A 21,271-nucleotide genomic window follows, 5' to 3' on the forward strand; every position below is an offset into this window, starting at 1 on the left:
ATTTAGTATGACGAGACCTTCCTCTCTTTGTCTTTAATTTGACCCCTTGACCTTGACTTTGGAGTTTTACCCAAAAAGAGCTTTAATGTTGGCCATTATTTTTTAATAGTTAGTACTTGGGCTTTCATATTTCACAGGTATATTCGCTGAGAACAAGTCCTCTGGTAACAAAATATTTTATCCCCTGACCTTTGAGTTCGACTCGCATTAGGGAAATTTCAACCTTCGTCAAAAGCTGCCATGCAGGGGACATCAGTATTTCAAAGAACCCAGGACATCTTGTTCTGTATTAAACTGCTTGTTTTCCAGTGAGTTACTGATAAGTCAAAGAAAGGTTTATTTAAAATAGAAAATAAAAAAAAAAACGCCATCAAACTGTAATAAATTGTACTCAAATGGAAAATTTCATGATTTACAACTTTTAATTGTAGAATCTTATTTATGTACATGTATCATTTGTTTGTGAAAACTTATGATATTTATAAGATTTATTTGGACAAATCGTTACACAGAGATTACCATCTGTACACTTTTTTCAACTTTCATTTCCTATTTCTACCAATTATTTTTATTTTGTTAAAAATATTTTGATAACTGAAAGTTCTGAAGTGCTTTGTTAATCCCCACTACCTCACCCCCACTCTCCATGCGGCAAAAAGGTGTCACATGAGACAAGCTTAAATAGTTTTGTGATGCACTAATTGTCATTCACCGTTTACTTGAGTAAATGATGAAAAACATCCTCGACGATCAATGCCCGGAGGCCGGTTATTCATCAAAGCGCAACAATGCGTAAACTACCCTGTAGGAAAAGATGCAAAAAGGTTTTTCTGCAAAACTTTATATATATATTCATATATACAGTTTGTAAAGCAATTATTTCAAACATTAAAGGGAGTATATATCAGGTTCAATAAATTGTTTAAATAATTGGCAGGAATGGGGACATGTGCTCTATGTTTTAAGAAATGTTAATAAAGTGCAATTTATAGGTCCCAGAATGCAATTTCAAGGTGAGGAGGCATAACTTAGCAGAAATTCCAATCAAAAATTGGAAGAAATTATTAGGGACACAACCATATTAAATGTTACCTTTGTTAATCAAATTTACTGACAAAAATCATTTTACATTTGGATGAAACATCTCTTTCTGCAATTCCAACTGGCTTGCACAATACAACCTAGCTCAATATTCAATATTCAAATATTCAAATATTGGAATTGGAATATTCAAATTTTAATAAGGACCGATGACAAATAACAATCTTTTGTCAAAAATCTTGAAAAAAAAACTTTGTCATCTTGAATAGAGTAAAATGAATAACATTAACTGCATATATTTTCATTTTTCATTCAAAATTTCACAATAATGGAATTTAAAGAGACGAAAAGTTGTAAATATTTAAACAAGGATGGTTGGAGAAAGGTAACATTTTGAACATCACAGGAAAGTTTACAATTTTTTAACATTTTGTAAATTTAATATTCGTATCACACTAATGTTTCTAATAAATTCACACACCCCCCCTGTTTTTGAGGGGGACATTGAATCTCATCTCAGTGTCAGTTTGACCTGCCTGTCACAAAAAACAACAACATTAACCTTGGTCATAACTTTTGAATGAGAGAAAGATAGGACTTTCATATCTATGACAAGACCTTTCCAAAAATAGTATAATATGATTTTTACCTTGACTTTATTAAAAATATCAACATATGTTATGACTTTTTAATCAGAAAAGATAAGACTTTTATCTGATATTTGAGCACTTGACCTTGAAAATTTGACCTAATTTAAAAAAAAATTACCCCATGCAGTCTGTTATAACTTTTAAATGAGAAATCATAGGGATTACAACATGTATATTATATGATTTTTGACCTCGTGACCTTATCTTTCATGATTTTAGAGATCGAGAGAGAGAGATCTGCTTTTGGTTTGATATTGGTCAATGCGATGTAGATTTCTATCTCTGCGATGTCAGAAACCCTGTACCTCGGTAGATGTATGTTTCCGTGCTGCACACGTGACGTCAATTAATGTACACTTAAACCAGAATCAGACAGAAGTAAATCACAACAAAGGTATGTCCGGGCAAAGTTGGATGTAGAACGAATGTGTCTCTCAGATGGAGGAAGACTTCGTCAGCGCTTTACTCCGAAACTCGGGAAATTCCCCTGAACCACAAAGAAGAGCTTCGCCGTCTGTTGACAAACCATGCGCCTCCAATTCCTACCAAAACTTGAGAAGTCCCGAGATATCGGGGATGTGGGACTCGACTTTGGATATTTCTGTGACTTACGACACCGCCCCTGCCCGGACCTCAGAGGTTTGGTTTTAAAATATGAGACTTTTATTGGAATGGTCAAACAGAGTTGATTTTTTTAAAGTGTTCAAATCATTGTTTTTGTGGAGAAGAAAATAACTTAAGTAAATCAAAATTTACAACATGACAATTATATATAACCCCCTCCTGCTCAAATAATGTCTTCTTTGATTCTATTTAATAGATATATTCGGAATATTACACTTTTGTTTGAAATGAGTTTATGTCTGATAACTGTTGAAGACTTTTCCTAGAGAATTATACGAGGCATATTTATCTTTATATCTTACCTGCTGTTCAATTCATTAACCCCATTCGATCCAGCGTCTATGATCCGATCCAATATTTTAACAAAATATATGCTATATGAATTAACATTGCAGCAATTCTTTTAAAAATGCGGGCTTGAACGCGAAGAATACTCTATTTCCCAGCTTCATGTTTGTATATTTATTTTGAGGAAGTTCCTTTCTAAAATATAATTGTGAAATAATTAAGGAATGACTCTAATTCTTGGCCAGATTATCGAGTATAATATGGTTTGGGTCAGTTTACGCTTTATAATCCGCGAAGCGGATTATAAAAAAGCGTAAACTGACCCAAACCATATTATACTCGATAATCTGGCCAAGAATTAGAGTCATTCCTTATAATTTGATTTTAAAATAATTAAACAACTGGGGATGTAAAATTGTGTTGTTTTTATTAGTTCAAATTTACCGCGCAATAATACAACCGTAGTAACGGAAGTGATGGGAAGCAAGGGGAGGTAAAAACTGATACATAGTTCTAGCAGCCATGATGCTTGTTTACATGAGGTAAGATCAAGCAACTGTTTGAAGTTAAAGGTACATTCATTAAATCTGGAATTTTTCATGAATCCGAAGGACTGGAAATGATGGGATTGATGGATACAGATGATTCAGCTGGTTGTCAAGGGGGTGTGTCCCCATACCAAACCAGATTATACAAAATGTTATGCGTTCCTTTTTGGAAATCAACCAATTAGAGACAAGAATACAAACAGAATTAAATTATTCCCAAATAACTGACGTTTTCAAGGATTTTTTACAATTTTGATATTTTACGTGCCAAGAAAACTTAAAATATCAAAATCGTTAAAAAAGCCTGGAAAACGTCAGATATTTCGGACTAAATTATCAAATAATTTACAAAATAAAATATGGAATATTATTTATATAAATACTCTCAACTCCCAAGATTTTCATTTTAGATTAATCATCAAATTGTCCGTTTTATCGGAATTGAAAAAGAGACTGTTTTCAGTTTATTTGATAAAATAAAATCTGTTTGAGGAAAAATGGTGAATTTTTCCTTACTTTAAGTTTAATAGTAGAGCCTATAAACCTATGGTATAGACAATTCTTTAATGATTCTTTGGAATTCGAAAGATTATACATGTACATAATGTTCAATTTTCCTAATCAACATGTGTTCAGATAGCAATAACAGATGACATTTTTACCAATCGTGTTATTGGCAATCTGATTAAAATCAGATCCTTTGATCCGCTCACATAGATCGCTACACAAGTGTAGCGATCTATGTGAGCGGATCAAAGGATCTGATTTTAATCAGATTGTGTTATTGGCGACGGAAAAAACTTTCCTAATACATGTATTTAGTTCAGTAAGATTATATTCTATCTATACACAGGAGTTATTTTACCGAAAATTTCAGGAAATAAAAAAAATGCGTAATACCTATAATAATAACACAAGGAGTGCAACCGTTGTCCGCGACACCATGACGTGACGTCACGGGCGGTCCATTTACCCAAAAGGAACCAAAAAAAACCCAATCATACACAATTAACTAGAGATAACGATATTACGGTTAGATACGAGTACAAGTACTTGTACATCCCCGTTTTAAAATTCTTGAATGTCTACTAACTTGTCTCTGGTTTCTTTTCGCATATGACCTCAATCATCTATATTAGCATTTCAGGCAGTTTTGTTCCTTTCTGGGTAAATGGACGCGCTCGTGACGTCATGTCATGGCGTCGCGGACAACGGATATTTGAGCGAAGTTATGGAGAAATGTCACCGCTGTTGCTGTAAAACATGCGTTTGAAATCGTATGCATTAAGAGCCATAAAGAATGGTCCCTTCCAAAAAGATTGGTTTGTGTTTTATAATTTTCGATTGAAGATTAATTGTGCGACAGCCTTGATATTAAGCGAGGGGTTCCCAGGTGACCTAAAATGCGTTGCACTCCTTGTGTTATTGTTATACGTATTACGTATTTTTTATATAATGAAAATTTCGGTAAAATTGATAGGTACGCGAACTTCTGTGATCTATAAAACACAGAACAAGTTGGATTGCTTTGAAGTGTAATTCATTTCTTTTGGGACAATTAATTGTAAGAACTAGCTGCGTGTTGGTGTGATAAAGGTTCATCACTGATCAATTGTTCTTCAATGCTTTAAGTTTATTTTACATTTACTGCTCAAAGAAATACTCTTAAGGACATACGCAACGTACCTTGCCTATTGATAATTTTTCAAGATATTCTTAATTTGAGATTATAATGTTATCAAATGTTTGTAGGCCAAAAAAATCAGCATGCATTACCAGGGGGTTTAAAAAGATATCAACTGATGAAAATTCTTTTATAATTTAAAGAAAAATACACAAAAATTATAAAACATATATTGTAGAGGTTTTCTTTACCCAAACATGTTTAAGATGAAGTGTACAACAGCATATATTTACATTCAGTGTGATTTTCCTTATGAAATTCATTAGAAATCCACGACGTTCAAATTACTATAACACACGCGAAACCTTGTCACCGCGCGTTAGAATACATAGTAGGAACTATATGCAATTTCAATACTCTAGGAACACCAAAATGTAAAATATTTTACTTCAATTTAATGAAAAACTATAACCCTGAAAAATTAACGTAAAAATTAACGTAACGTGCGTTAAGAATTAATTTGTCACTTTTTTCCTCGCAATGTTTGTTTGCGTAAGTTAACTTTGCAACGTCATTTAACGTCATTTGACGTCACAAACGGCTCTTACATCTATTAACCACGGCAGTTTTGAATGACGCTAAATTCACATTAAAGATTAACGAAATAAGCAATTATGAAGAACAAAAATTAGAGAATGTAAATATACGCATTGAATTCATATTTTTGGATGTCTGCGGTCCTATAACACACCTGGCCGTGCCGACAAATTATCATACCGCGCTAACGGACCGAAGACATCCAAAAATATGAATTCAATGCTTAAATAAAGACATTAAAATGTAGCACACGCTTCCTTTAAATATTGGAACTCTTCAACTCCAACAATAAAGACAGAGTTCAAACTACGCTGCTATGTTCTTAAAGAAGACAGATCACTTTTTAGTCAAAATAGGTTTAAGAAAGGTTCTGTTGTGATTTTCTGATCTGAACATCTGAGAAATCGTTAATTCATGTGTGTCATTGTTATAAACAAAGGAATGATTTTTGTTAAATGTCAAAACAATGGATAGATGAACCAATGGACTTACACAATGTTTTGTTTGCAGATCAATATATTTTCTTAATTTTCACATTATTGATGATTTAATATAGATCTAACCAGCACAGGAGTTGACGGAGTATCTAATAGGATACCTGTGTTGTAACTAGATATTTAGTGTAATATAAAACAATCTTTAATTTCTGATGCGTGACACCATCTGATATTTATACAGTTGTAGTATTTTGTAAAACCATTGATATCAATATTTTAATGGACTTTTTAAGTTATCTACATTAAAGTATCAGAATCTTAAGATTGTATCTTTTATATAATCAATCGTTATTTTGTTTTTCAGCCCCGCTGGATGCACGACACTGAGTACGCCCTCATTGCATACAGCATTTACGGCTGCATTTTGTTCGTTCTCGCCTGTATTGTGACTACTCTCTTGGTCGTGTTCGGAAATACAGAAAAGTCTACTTGATTTGCTACAACTCACACTATGAACACTTTGACCTATATGCTTTAGAGAAAGTTCACCATGCATTTTCATACTAATATAAAGAAATCATTGTTTTCTTAAATAGAGTAGAATTTTATTCTAAGTTCAAAAAGACATGTAGTCGTGATGCTTTGAAGATTCTTCACTCAGACAGAGGGCTTTTTTCGCAAACCTTAGCTTCATCAGATCTGTAACCTGTCGTCCAATATCTCAAAGAGAATGCAGCATAAAAGTAATCAATTTATATTTTATAAAAATATAACTTGCTTTGTAAAGGATGTAGGCTGTAAACGTGATGTAGGAAATCGCTTTTCAGTCTTCAATGCCCAATACATGTAGGCGCCAGTCAAGGTATGGGCGGAAGTAATGAACCCTGCAAAACTTCCTTAATGCTAATCATCCGAGGAGGAATCGTACACGCCAGAGCTCAGTTTATATGATATCACAAACTTCTCAGTTCTCGGACACAAACGTACATTGAATTTAAAGAAGGCCTTAATGAGAAAATGTTATTGGATTCCCTGTTTATGAGCCCTCTTAAAACGAGATACAAAACCTAGGCGGACTTTAATTTCTGTTTATGGCTCATTTTGCATTAGACGGATATAGTAAACGAAAATATCACGGCAGAGGAAATTAAAAGTTTGAAATCATCATTTCCTTGGACCCCGGCCAGTTCACAAAATACAAAATGTAAACGAAGAATAAAGATGTAAATTATTCATTGATTTTGGCAGGCTGTTAAATTGTTTGTACGAAGCTGGAGCAGTCGAGCTTTTTTTCTCTCTGAAGAGAAATAAAACGGCAAATTTCACAAAAATCTTTCAGCCTTGGCTATTGCATGTTAATAGGATTGCATGAGGGTTTATACGGATTATCGGCGAGGGTTATATACAGATGTGTTTCTTATTGATCTGCCGTCAATTGTATTTGTGGATGATAATTGAATATGTCAACAGCATAAGCCGTTTGTGTAAGAGGTAAACCTGCACAAATGACGGAGGGCTGTGTGTGATTGGATTTAACTTCTAAAAGTTTCGACAGAAATATAGTAACGCAAATATGCAACAACTAAAGTCTATACCATTTTAATGTCCCTCGCTGGAAACATTTTTTCACTTAATGGATTGGGTGTGTAGATCTGAAAGATTTACGGAATTGTTCGCAAAATCATATTCGTCATTCTTTCCAAAGTGAATTTCATACAATGGATTCTTACCCTGATCAGCCTGAGGAAGATTTTATTGCTACCCTCCTCAAACAGTCGTCTTCTTCGTCACACGATAACAAGGCTTATTCTACCACCCCCAGTAGAACTTCCAGCCCCCGGGATTCCCGCACGAGTCAGCCCCTAGTGAGGCACAATGGACACCAACAATATGGAAACCAAGCGACGACCCTCCAACATAAAGACAAAACGGCGAGTCCACACGCCAGTCACCTCAGTCTCACGGTAATTATATGGACCAGCCTATTCATTTTAATTTTAACATGTTACCAGTCCAGATACATCTATTGTTAACCACATCTTTCGTAATAAAGTAGACGGAGTACTATTCAAGTTTAAAAGTCGTTTTTAAAACTTTTAAAAAGGTATTGATCTTTCTGAAACCAATTTTAAAAAAATGTCTTAAGCATTTACTTTTTTAAAAATCTAAAAATCCTTTAAACATTCAGCAAAAAAATATTTTGTCGAGGATACCGTAGAGTAAACGTTTCTTTTACTTTTGGGACGTGTTCGATTGTGATGTACAGTATGATATACACAGTACAAAGTACTTTGCAATCTCAACAACAGTTTTAGAAAATTAATGATACTTATTTTTTAATTTTATAACAATACAGCTATATAATATACTATTAAAACTTAATTAGATGTTTATATGTTCCTATCTCGCCTTAAACTTTAAAGTGGCCTGTTCACAGCCCCATATTGTTTACAGTTTTAATTTTCAATTTTATTTAAAAAATAACTTCAGTTTAATGATTTGAACTTATTTGAATATTTTATTTACTATTAATTAAATAACAACTTCAATCTCCCTACTATCACGTCAAACACACGTGTTTGTTATACCCTTATAAATATCCTTCTATATATTTATTACTAATAAAGTGTCCCACAAAAGAAATGTTTTTTATTTTGATTTTTGGGTGTTAATAAAATTTCATGTTTTTATATTCAGCAAGAATTTGGGTCAAAGTTTAAGAGTTATCTCACTTGTCTGTTAAAACGTCACAATTAGCATAATCATCGAAGAATCAGAAAAATCGGCAATAAAAGCAGTTTAAATATGTAAGGAAAAGATAATTTGTCAGTATTTTAGAGAAAAGAGAAGAAAAAATAGCATAAACACATCTAAATACCATCACTGACAGGAGCAAGTATGTTAGAGAGATTGTGATAAATAAAAATTGTGAGGAAAATGAGATTTATAAGTTATATATTGATCTCCAGCTGTGTATGATTTTATATTTAAAAAAAAACAACAATTTTCCATATAAAATAATTGATTAATTATAGAACATTTATATAGATTTTGCAAAATAAGAATTTTAAGTCACGCACACACAATTTATTGGTATCCCCACCTCATTTTGTTCAGGGTGTGCCGTATAATGTTGTACTTGATAATTTGTTAATTAACAATAAATATTTAATTTTTAAAGCAAGAATTTTCTTTAAATATTTAAAAGAATATGAAAAGAATTAAATCTAATCATATTTGTATTAACATAATGAAAAAAAATGTGTACGAGGCATCCATGTTTTGTTGATCCTTATAATTTAATAATTGTAAAAAATAAATCCGGACCCGCCCCAATTTTTTAGCGTGTTAAAGATTAATTTTACCTGGCCTTACCTGATGTGTTCATTTTTTTAGCCTGCACACGTCAATGAGCGCGGATCGACAATATAAATGAGTTGGTTTTGCTTTCTCGCATTTCTACTCTTAACTTTCTGGATAACATTTTACATATTTTTCATAAATACACAACAAAATCTACTTTTTAAAATATTGTGGATCAGACGTTTATTTTGTGAAATTGCGAGAATATGTGTCAATCGAACGCGTCCCGAAATTCGTATAGTTTTATTCAAATAAGTTATAAACAATTTTAATACTTTTTTTATCAAGTCATAATATTATTTAGAAGAAAAAATTGGGGAGGAAATGAGCTTCGAATCTGCGTCCTAGCCCCTGTAATTCACCTCAGAGTTTACGTTAGCGAAATGGGAACACCAGTTTTTTTTTTTTAAGTTTTACATTAAAGAAGAATGGGAACATCATTATTATATTTCATTGATTTTCACCAGAGCCCTCTGGGTTATGTCATAATAATCAGGGTGGTTACAAAATCGTGGATAAGTCCGAATATTTTACTTGAGCCCCCTAAATCGGTATGGCACCAAAAAACAGAAATCGCATTGCAGTATAGGATGTAAATTGAGAACCGGTTTTAAAAAAGGCGAATTCCTGGCAAAGGGATTTTCATGTTTTGATAAATTACGTCCCCTCTAGAATTTTTTTCGGTCACCACAGCTAAGAATCGAATCATTTTGTTCAACCTGTTACATGTATATTCTCATTATAAGATTTCAGTTTGAGTGGTTATCAATGTCAGTTTATAAGTTATTCATTCAGTAACTACAGGTTTGAGTATATACGTTTAGTTCACATCAATAAAGGCCAATTTCCTAAATGAGATCAGCATACATACACTTTTGCTTTCGAGATAGCTGATGATATCCCATATATATATTGATCAATTTTATCTTCTTGCATGTAGAGTTCTAGAGTTGGGATTCAAAATATCAACTTTTTTCTTTCAGGATCCATTGCTAGATGATAAAGTCTACTCTGCTTTAGCATATGGAATTTACGGACTACTTTTATTTTTTCTCACTACCGTGACAACAATTTGCCTCATTGTACTCACATAAACTATTCATGTCTATAAATATTTCTACATCGTTGTGTCTTGCCAACTTGGAGAAAATTCAATTTTGGTGATCTGTGACATGTCTTTAACTTTGTATTAAAATAACGAGAAAAATAAATCAGACTTTGGGATTGTCAATGGATTAGCATTTGTGACAATAAAACGTCGAATGAATTGGAAAGGGGATTGGAAAGGAACTTAAAGAAAAGGAAATGTTTAGCAGTCCTTCCGGACCAAGATATTTCCTCTGTATCGAACATATAGAAAATTCATTTGGTTGTATTAAAATATGCTATGTAAATATGAAATGCTGCCTTAGAAAAATAAAAATAAATCTGTCTAGATGTCATTATATAGCTTAGATTCGGGGGTACAAATATGACACATTCGAATGGGACGGGAAGGGGGGGGGTATAATAAGTCGTGTACTAGAACACGGTTCATCAGCATGCGTGTTAATAAGTCGTTGGACTGATTATAAATCAGCTGTCTGTATTAGCTAATGAATAACGATAAAATGAAAAAAAGTCTGGAAAGTCGTCGAATAAGTCATCTAAGTGCATATATTTATTAGCTGCTTGTCTCTATATTTTTTCTAGCGTCATTAAATATTAAAAATTAACTCCATTACACGTGTTTTAAATTTTATTTTACCGACAATAGAGTCAAAACATCGAAATATATATATATTAGGAAGAATACAAACATCTTGTTTGCAAACAAAAAATATTTTTAACTTTTATTATTTTCAAACAGCTTATTTTGTTTACAAAGTCAATTTCCATCCACAATCCTTCTACAACGGAACCTCTTGGAGTTAATCGTCCACATCCGAGGTCTCCTCTTCTCCTTGATCTTCGCCAAACTCAGCATCAAACTCTTTGTCCGCCAATGCAGCCTTAAATGCAGACTCTTCTTCCGGTGAAGGGTCGTCTGCCTCAGTGATTTCCGGTCCACTGGGAAACTCATCCATAATATCTGGCGGCAGTTCCGGTTCGAAGGCATCACCTAGATTTTTCTGTCCCCAACCAATGTATATTGAGGTGAAGTATCTGAAAAGAACAATTCATTATCCCTATTCAATTTGTTTGTCAAGTACAATGCAAAGTTGTATTTGCCTAATCTCACAAAATGATTACATGATCTCAAAGCAAGATAAAACTATTATACCAATAAAATCATTAAATGTGCAGTGAATAGCCAGTGATATAGAAATATGTCGATTGGCAGATCTGATTAAATGCAGGACAATTTCCTGCATTTTTTTTTGGTTTGATTGGATTACAAACAACTTACCGCCCCCTCTCTGCACCAAAAGTCCATGATCCTGGCCATGTATTGGACTGCAACACAGCAACAGCAAACTCTGGCACCAGACGTGAGGAAATCCGGGCTATCCACGCCGGCGAATCAATTATCGCTACAAAATTGAACAGAAATATCCCATAATCGACACTACTTAATTGAGTTTCCTATTCATAATTTTTATGATCTTCTGGGGCCAAACACGTCTGTAACCACTCGTGATACGCGATAGACCATTTTGACGGCTGTGGATGTTCCTGTCATAATATATTATTTACGTTTTGAATTAAAAAAAAATCATTTGTGGTTATATTACGTTTCACAGAACAAGCTCTCTTTAATATGTGTAATAGTGGTCCGATTTTATGAGAGTGTCATACGTTTATCTTCTGAAGCTGGTGTCAATAATGGCGGGCCTACTTCCGGTTCCGGTTCATCAGGTTCGTTTCGTTCTTCCTCGTCAGAATCTTCTTCAGCTCCCTCGCCTGACTTCCCCTCCATCGGGTTATGCCACGTGTTTCTACCCTGTATAACAATTTATTAAATGCTGGTTTCAATGGTCTATCAAAGTATGAATTCTTGCTCTCTCAAAGGATTCGGAGAAAGTGAGAACAGATTAAATTCCGTGGCTTATACATATACATGTATAAAGATTTTTTTTTTTTTACATTTGTACACTTGTTTCTCTTGCTGAGTTTAAAATACAACTTATTTAGAGTAACATGTCTGTACTATCCCAAATTGAAGTATGAGTGCATACCTGAGGTAAAATGGACTGCATGTGATGGCACCAAGTTTGTCCTGTTGGGTCACAAAGATCCCGTAATGGCATTCCTTCGAACTCCTGGTCAATGATACAATTATTTCTGCCGTTTGTTCCTGAAAATATATATATGCATTTTAAAAATGGAGTTAATTATCAGAATTTTATTTATAACTAGAGTTAAAATATTTTGTTGATAAATATCTTCTTTTTTTCTTTGCGTGTATAGAATGTATATAGGATCCCAACGAAAAAAAACAAAACAAATTTGAATGACTTCAAAACTATTTACAGTGAGAGTGAAACGAAGTTGCATTGAAATCATTTCTAGGAAAAGTTTACAAGTATTTTATAAAGCAGCTAGGTCCTTTTAGTGGAAATTGTATTTTTTTAGACTGCATGACTCATTTGATCTTATCAAAAACATCCTAATCCCGAACCCGATTCTTCTGCGTCTTCCTCTTCTTCATTGTCGTCAAACCGGAAATAACCGATTGGTGATACAGTTGTGGCGGCACTGATACGCGCAATTTGCGCACGCAAGTAATTCTTCTCCAGGCCAGGAAATGGAGGATGACTCACAATCTACAAAGACCAAAACTCCAATTTTATTTAAATATCAGCTTTTGCAGGGAAAATACGAGTCTTATAAAATCTGTACAATGTTTCTTGCCTGCTCATTGAGGTCCCCAGTGAAGAAATGTCTTATTTTCCTGGCTACGACAATTTGTGCAGGGTTAATGTGTGGAAGGCGTGTCCAAGGTAATCCAGCTGAAAATAAACAAGCGTAATCAATATAAAAAGGAAACTTACTTGACTATCGAATGAACTCTGTTTTTATATCTTTCAAAGATAAAGCTGCTAGCAATACAGGAGAAGACTACGAGATATGTCCTTTTGCAGACAACTAGACGGAATTTTCCAAAACACAAAGAAAAAATAATAAGGATACAGTCGTCAAAATATCTTAACATGATCTGAATCATTTTATTAACTTATCTGAGCAGAAAGCTCAAATGAGCTTTTCTGATCACCCGTTGTCTGTCTTCCGTCCGTCTGTAAACTTTTCACATTTTCGACATCTTCTCAAGAACCACTGGGCCAATTTTAATCAGACGTGGTTAAACCATCCTTGGGTAAATAGGAGTTTAAAGTCTTAAACTGAAGGACCCAGCCTCCTTACAATGGGAGATGACCAAGAAAAGACGAAAAAATGATGGGGTCATTAAAAAAATCTTCTCAATAACCACTGGGCCAGAAAAGCTTAAACTTATATGGAAGCATCCTGGGGTAGTGTTGATTCTATATTGTTCAAACTATGAGCCCTGGGGGTATTTGGGGGCCACAGTAGGGAATCCATTTTACCTTGAAATATATAGGATTTTTTAAAAAACAAGTTCTTCTCAAGAACCACTAGACCAGAAAAGCTGAAACTTATGTGGAAGCATCCTTGGGTAGTGTAGATTTTAAATTCTAGATTGTCCAAACCATGACCCCCTAGGCCACAACAGGTATTGCAAATGGAAAATCTGGTGAAGGACAGCTTGGCTAAAGTTACTCAGGTGAGAGTTGTGGCCCACAGGCCTCCTGTTCTCTTCAAAATCCTTTTTAAACCTTTTACATAAACGTATTATGCACTACAGTTTACGTATCTGGAAGTCTTTGAATCCAATAAAACCTAGTTTATGAAGAACTTACGTTCGTTACAGACAAAGTATATATGCTTGTTGAGACCGGTCCCTAGGCTCTCACAAGGGATTCTGGGTGGCGGCTTATAATAGGGTTTGATTTCCTCTGTAACAGTCGTGGACTCATCTGGAAGTATTGATTGTTAGGTAAAATATTTCTTACTGTGAGTTGATGTATTAGTTTTCTTATTGCTTCATTTTCCCATTTCTGCAATCTTTCATGTTGTTCTTATACGTGATGAAACACGCAGTCGGCATTTCAGTGCTGGAATGTCGTTCTCGATATGTTATAGCTTTTTATTTCTTTAAACGTCAAAAATAATCAACTGAATGATTTCCAAAGATAAGCATAATTTGTTCCGTCTTCCACAATATAATAAGTAATTTGTTTTACATATTTCTGATCAGAAGACGAATTGAATACCAAGACGTCATAAAGATTGTCGGGGAAATTGATATGGTAGAATTATTGTGAACAATGTTGTACGTTAGCAAGCAGTTATATATGATACGAGAATTTGAAATTGATAAATAAGCTTATCATAAGTCAAAATCAAATACGGTTATCGTAAGAGTGTTGCTTTGTTATTTGTTCCTACTGTTGCTCATTAAGAGCTCTATTTATTTCTTTATATAGCACTCTAAAAGATACTCGATTTATCAATACAAATAAAAAACGACAAATCACAATCTAGCTTTTTCTAGTTTAAAATATACATACCATCGAATATCATGCTATCTTCTATCTTAAATATAGAAATGAAAAGAATAAAGATAAATTCTTCAGCCCGATTTGTTAAGATCTATGAGTTGTCCTAGAACACTAAACATTTTATCTTTTTTGCAGAAAGTAAACCAAAAAGTACATTAATCACCATCATGAATTTGGTGACGCGTCATGTTTTAAGATGCATTCTTTTTTCTAATAATTCGACAGCCCTATGAAACATTAACTTGTTTTTGGTGGAAAAATGCTGTCATTTTAGAGAATTAGTTTTTATTACGATTTTTTTCTCCAGATTATATCATTCTTTGCCTCTTGGGAACATTTGATTTGAATATTATCTTCCAATTTGATGGGACCCTTCCCCTCCTTCCCCTTGATTTTTGTATGAATGGTTGGTGTTTTTTAAATAACATATGATTTTGGTTGATACTTGCTTTGACGTAGTATTATTCTCTGCAACAGTCATTTGTTATGAGTTATGTCTTTGGTCTATATATGTAGTCTAATGACCTTTTCTGGAATCCCTGCTTTTTACTTCCAGGGTATCGTGCAGTTTTATTTTGGACCATCTATTTGCCGTTTTAGACCTCTATCTGTTTACGTGATTCCGTACTGAACCATTTGTTTTCAGTCGCAGATTTTTTCATTTGATCGTAAAGTTAACAAATCTATCACAGGTCTATAAACTCTCTGACTTTTAAGACACCTTTACCATTTCACTGTTTTATGCCCCGGGGATCAGGGGTATGTCGTTCTATGTCAATAACACATGTAATTTATAATATATTATATTATTACATGTAATATATTATTACATTTGTTCAAACTATTGTGATTCTAATTTTTCCATGAATTGCATTCCGTGCTGCTTTTAGGAATTTTTCGCCTACCTTGTCGTTCGATGACTTATCCTCTTCCTCTTCGTCACTGAAATCACTGTCATATTCGCCATCTTTGAATTCTGTCTCAACGACATAGTAATTTTTCCGCGTACCCATCATCTTTCCCCAGAACCTCAAGGTTTCGATAGGCCAGTTTTCCACCAGTTCTCTCATGGCTACCGAAATCCGGATGAACTCTTCTCTAGGAAGACCGACTCCAGCTTGCTCAAAAAACAGCGCCTGTTTCATCAAGTCTGGTATCAGACGATAAATGTCATCTTCATCCTCGTCCGGTAAATCTGTGATGGAGTTCCGACATATAGTAGAATTCAAAAAAGCTGTGCAAGCAAAGTATATACATGTATTTTATTCCATTCGCACTAAAGTAAAAGATAATTTATGTACTTACCAAAACTTTCATTTGGTATGAACTTTGGATCACCACAAGCGGTCTAAAACATTATTGATATAATTACTTAAATCATTTTTTTTCGGGAAACAGTATATTGTACTTAACACAGCAAATTTCTTAATAAATTATTTCATGTTTCCCTTTTCTTTACCTTAACCATTCGCCATTGTGCATGTGCTAGAACTTCAGTCGGTGTCTTTCCCGGATCGTCCTTGATGTACGGTTCCTTGTAAGCAAACCTTTCTCTTTTGTATGTCTTGCTGTCTGTCTCCAATCTGTCCAGAGCTTCGTTAGACTCGTCACCCAGAACACGTGACAAAAGGGTGCTTAGATGGTTGTACCTAGAGTGTATTAATCAGACAATAGTTTGTCATGCATTTTTTAAGCTTGAGTCTGGAATTACAATGTATTAAAAATCCTCTCGCAAGGGAGTTGGGGGAGATATAGTTAAGCAATCGTGTGTTTGTTTGTTTGTGGGTGCTTTATGTTCTGTGTGAAACGGAAGTGATGTAATTTGTGTCGGGATCGATGTCTTGGTAAAAAGATATGCTCTTTGTGGGAGGAGCTCCTCTTTGCATTGTTCTTGTCGTCTGTTTAAAGGTACTAGTAACTTACAAGTTCTGACCGTCCTCGCTTCCTTCCCGCATCAAAAACAGCTTGGCGTTGACACATCGTTGCTCCTCTAGAGTTAACACTCGGAACTCCTCTTCCTCCTCCTCGTCATATCGTCGCTCTTTCGTCTCTGTATCTTCGCTGATGGTATCATCATGCGGAATGTTGCTACGACCTCTAACTTTCCTCGACTCTCCCTTCATTCCTTAAATGGGATTGAAACAGAGCTGTTAATCAAGTAAGGAGTTTACTGTGAAAGAAAAAGATACAATTTTGAAATCTGCCAGGGTGATTTTTTTTTATTTAAGCCGAAATCTCAAGTGAGCTTTTCTTATCGTAAAGTGACAGGTGCCCATCTTGATGTCCGTTTGTCACGTATGTCATCTATCCTCTGCCGTCTATAAACTTTTTGTATTTTTGATTTTTCTCCAAAACCAATCCAACCTTGCTGCAAAGCAAAGGGTGAAGGGGATTCTAATCTGTTCAACTGAAGGATCACGCCCACTATGAAGGATAGAGAATTAAGACTGTGAGAAATCTGTGGTGTCATTTAAAAATCTCCTTTAAGAAATCAAATGAAATCTTCGGACTTCCTGGCCTAGGTTAACCGTTTACTTACAATGGGGTGAAATTGATACCCATGGGAATTCCGACAGATCGTTGGACGACCACGGCCTGGTCTCCAAACACCACATAGATATTGGCAATCAGAAACTTAAGCATCTTTTTAATATCAACTTAAGAATACATGAGAGTTCACTCAAAATATTTTTTAACAAAATACTTCTGCAAATGACCAGTGACAATATTAAGGTGAGTAAATTTTTAACTTTGTGAAGAACTGATTTCAAATTTTCTAAAAATTTCTTGAATTTTGAAAACCAAATTGAAAGTCACAACAAGAGACTTCTATTCATGTAAAAGTTTTTGAACATTTTTTGCTTCAAAGGTCTGCTAATACAGGGTTATAATTATTACTCTTATCCACTGAAATTCCAACAGATTGTTGTCTCAAAAAACCCCATAGAATAACACGTACCAATGCATCTATTGATTTATAGTTGCAATACAACAGAAACAATACAAGGAATGAATCCCAACTTGTAATGCAATGTCCACGTTTATATAATGAAAATGGAATTGCCATGTCCCCTTAATCAAATTAAGATTTTTTTCCCAATCATTTAAAAAAAGAAACTCTCAAAAAAAACAAGAGATGTTTGTTAAACACCCATACCCCCCTCCCCCCAAATTGGAATTTTTCTAAGTCCAAAAGGGCATAACTTTGTCAAAAATGGCGCGATCATACCCAAAACAGAACTTGACCTAGATATTCATCTGGTAAATCTGTATATACCAAATTTCATTCCAGTATTTGCAACCGCTGTGAAGAAAATGAACGGAAACTGCAAATAATTGGATTTTTTCTAAGTCCAATGAGCATAACTCTGTAAAAAATGGCACGATCGTACCCAAAACAGAACTTGGCCTAGGTATTCATCTGAAAAATCTGTATACTAAGTTTCATTTCAGTATGTGCAACCTCTGCAAAGAAAATGAACGGAAACTGAAAATTTTTAAGTCCAAGGGGCATAACTCTGTGAAAAATGGCGCGATCAAATTCAAAACAGAACTGGACATAGATATTAATCTGATATATCTGTATACCAAATTTCATTTCAATATGTGCATCGGTTGTAAAGAAAATGAACGGAAACAAAGTGGACCGACAGACCGACCGACAGACAGCAGCAAAGCAATATGCCCTCCCTTCTTCGAAGGGGGCATAATTAATGGAGGGGATGAAAAAGTACTTTTCTTAAAATGTATGAACATCGGTTTAATCATGTTTTGTGTTTCGCAATGGGGGGGGGGGGGTCAAGATCATGCTTTATTTAAATTTCGTTATCATTACCCTGACCTGCAATGGGTCCGGAATCCAGCTACATGTATTATTAGTAATATAAGCACCAATGGGTCCAATTCTGGCATTAATTAATCATTTGATTCATCTTAAACAAAAGTGTCATTAATGGATGCCATCAATATCCATTTTGTAATAAATCATTATCGTTGGTAAACAGTTCATATAAGAAGTTCACTGATGAGGAACTAGAATACTGCAAGAAAGGAGTCCTAATAATGAGGGGGGGGGGGGGGGCGGCACAACCAAACATTTCAGTCTGGGGGCACTATCAACTACCGAAAATTCCGTGACTTGTGTGCCCCCCCCCCGTTCCTATGGCCATTTTAACACAATATATAAGCATTTACTAGTATATAGATTATTTTTTTAAATACTGTTCTTTAAATATGACATTGATCCTGTCGTAATTTATTTTTCATATTCTGTGCCCCCCCCCCCTCCCGGTTCTACATACACAAACAAGCCCTGCACTTCATGTCGTAGATTGACATTTTCGTATTGTTTTATGAAATGAAATATTAAATGCACATGCATGATATGATCGTATGCTGTTGGTCAAAAATTAGGGAAAACTGTACATACCTAATCTGTAGACAGCTAACTTGTAACTGTGGAGAAAACAGAAAGACAAACATTAACAAAAATCAGTGATAACATTCAATTCGTACTGCTTGATTAAGAGCGCTTAACAACGAGATAACAGAATTGTAAGTAAAACGGACAAGTTCAGTACAGTTGAGAAAGCTAAAGATTTTAATACATCGGTTTCTACAAATAAACCTTCAATGTTAATGGTATTTTTTTTTTTGTTTCATTTCAATTTTTATATGCAAATCAATAATATCAAATTGTTTTTAAAATGAGACGGGAAGCCATATAGGTAAACGAAAAAGAAGGGGTTTGTCTTCAGTAGCACCTGGGGCCAGGTCTTTTCTACAGTGTATCGGTTCTGCAAAATGTGGGGAATAGTAATAATAATATAGGTCTGACCGTCCGTCTGTCTGTCGGTCTTTCATTCTGTCTCTGTGTGACACTCAGTCTATATAGACAGTTATCTCAAAATTCCCACAAGCTTTTGCAGTGCAATTGAATACCATTATTACAGTGAACACTGTCTAATCCGGCACCTGTGTAATCCCTCACACTGTACTTTCTATGCTTTCATGAAAGTTCTTCGCGATGTCAAAACGCCAAATGTCACAGATAAAATTTAGAAATCGCATGAAATGCTTCAAGAAAATAACTCAGTTTAGTTCTCTCTGAGCTTTTGTGATATGGAAAATTATGGTGATGAAACTTTTTAACTGAATTAAGAAAGACCCTTAAGGTCAAAAAGACCAAAAGTTGAATTTCATGATTAATCATTTTATAGAGTGAAATAAATTCCCTACTTCATATTTTTTTGTTTTCGACAGACTTTGTGGTGAAACAGAAAAGTATATGAGAATTCAGAGCAATAAGCTCATATAATAAATCAGTGTTAAATATTTTGAAGTAAGAAAAGTGTGTTTCAATTAGAACTTACATGTAAGGCGGTTCAATCCTGAGCTTCTGAGCAGATTTTTGTCCGGATCATTATTTCTAAAATTCTACATCATAATTTAGTTCTTACAATAAATTCAGATTCTACAATGCAAATTAAATTCTATTCAATTAAAATTCCAAGAGAAAAGTTCCATAAAAAAGCATTAGGCCTAAGTGAGAACTATATTATGTGGCGGAAGGTTATTTTTTTTAAAAAAGAAAATTTTGTAGCATTTACGGTATTGTTTATTCATAGAATTCCCATCCAGCGGCCTCTTCGCAAACCACGGCCAAAATGTACGATATTTTCCCATTCTCCGGACCGTGGCTTGAGACGACCATTCAATGTAGGCTACAAACAAAGTTATTTTGTGCAGTGAAATGTTTTATGCTTGTCTTGAAATATGTATTAAATTGACTTTTATTTATTATATCTTTACATTAAATTAAAAAAAATATAGCAAGTACATTCTGAAAGTTCAGTAAAGTAAAGCCAATAAATTAAAACTCTGTTTAGTAATAATGTAATACTGAAAACTTTCCGTCCTATCATAGACCCACTTTTTAAAAACTCTTTTGTGAATACACAAAAATGACATTTTCTGTATGAAGAAAGTTCAGTTAATTCAGTGATTATGCGAGGTAATTTAATTTAATTTTCTTTTTCATAATCTTTTTTTTTTTTTTTTTTTTTTTTTTTTTTGATAAAATAAAAGTTTAATATTTGGTTCCATGATTATTTGGATAAAAAAATATTAGATGAGAAATGCTTTGTGTTTCACTTGAAAAGACACAATTTTCAGTGCAGAAGGGTCACATTGAAATGTGCCGTAGCACCAAATGAAGCATAATGACCCCCATTTTTTTATGCTATGTGTGTAAATACTAAAACAAATTATTTATTTTTTTAAGTAAGAATTTTGATGTCAGCAAGCACCGGAGAAAAAAATGTTCACGTATTTGTAGGATTTCATTTTAACGCCCACTAAATAACATCCGGTATTCATTGGCAGAGTCCATTATTTAAAGGTAACTTAGGATGATATTGTTGAGAAAAAGGTATATTTACTGGGACAAATACGTGATTCTACAAGAGTATTTGATTTGTATATTTAATCTATATATTGCATTATGTCAATTCGATCAGTTTATATCAGTTTAGTAAGT

At 34.1% G+C, this 21,271-nt stretch overlaps 1 protein-coding gene and 1 long non-coding RNA gene across 2 annotated transcripts; one reads left to right on the forward strand and one right to left on the reverse strand.

Moving 5' to 3' along the window:
* The first annotated feature begins 1,966 nt into the window (after positions 1–1,966).
* LOC134273649 (uncharacterized) lies at positions 1,967–10,605 on the forward strand. The gene is made up of 3 exons (XR_009993463.1): positions 1,967–2,330; positions 6,174–7,773; positions 10,156–10,605. It is a non-coding gene; the product is annotated as an uncharacterized LOC134273649 (long non-coding RNA).
* Positions 10,606–10,901: 296 nt separating this feature from the next.
* LOC134273633 (radial spoke head protein 6 homolog A-like) lies at positions 10,902–19,258 on the reverse strand. Its single transcript, XM_062755816.1, has 13 exons — positions 19,163–19,258; positions 16,657–16,858; positions 16,193–16,382; positions 16,039–16,081; positions 15,639–15,928; positions 14,743–14,767; positions 14,032–14,148; positions 13,007–13,104; positions 12,774–12,918; positions 12,331–12,449; positions 11,951–12,095; positions 11,562–11,685; positions 10,902–11,317 (listed from the first exon to the last, which is right to left on the reverse strand). The coding sequence occupies exons 2-13, from the start codon at positions 16,854–16,856 to the stop codon at positions 11,083–11,085; spliced, it is 1,731 nt and encodes a 576-aa protein (XP_062611800.1). The 5' UTR covers positions 16,857–16,858; positions 19,163–19,258; the 3' UTR covers positions 10,902–11,082.
* Between the last annotated feature and the right edge of the window lie 2,013 nt (positions 19,259–21,271).

Source organism: Saccostrea cucullata, unplaced genomic scaffold (genome assembly GCF_032062105.1).
Source record: "Saccostrea cucullata isolate Sc308-1 unplaced genomic scaffold, CSIRO_AGI_Scuc_v1 ctg211, whole genome shotgun sequence".
NCBI classification, from domain to species: Eukaryota; Metazoa; Mollusca; class Bivalvia; order Ostreida; family Ostreidae; genus Saccostrea; species Saccostrea cuccullata.

Coding starts and splice junctions, on each gene's coding strand:
- LOC134273633 (XM_062755816.1), bottom strand. CDS start 16,856: ATGAAGGGAGAGTCGAGGAAAGTTAGAGGTCGTAGCAACATTCCGCAT. Junction 16,082..16,192: donor CACAATGGCGAATGGTTAAG/GTAAAGAAAAGG, acceptor ATAATGTTTTAG/ACCGCTTGTGGTGATCCAAA. Junction 14,768..15,638: donor ATAAGTCATCGAACGACAAG/GTAGGCGAAAAA, acceptor TCTATATTTAAG/ATAGAAGATAGCATGATATT.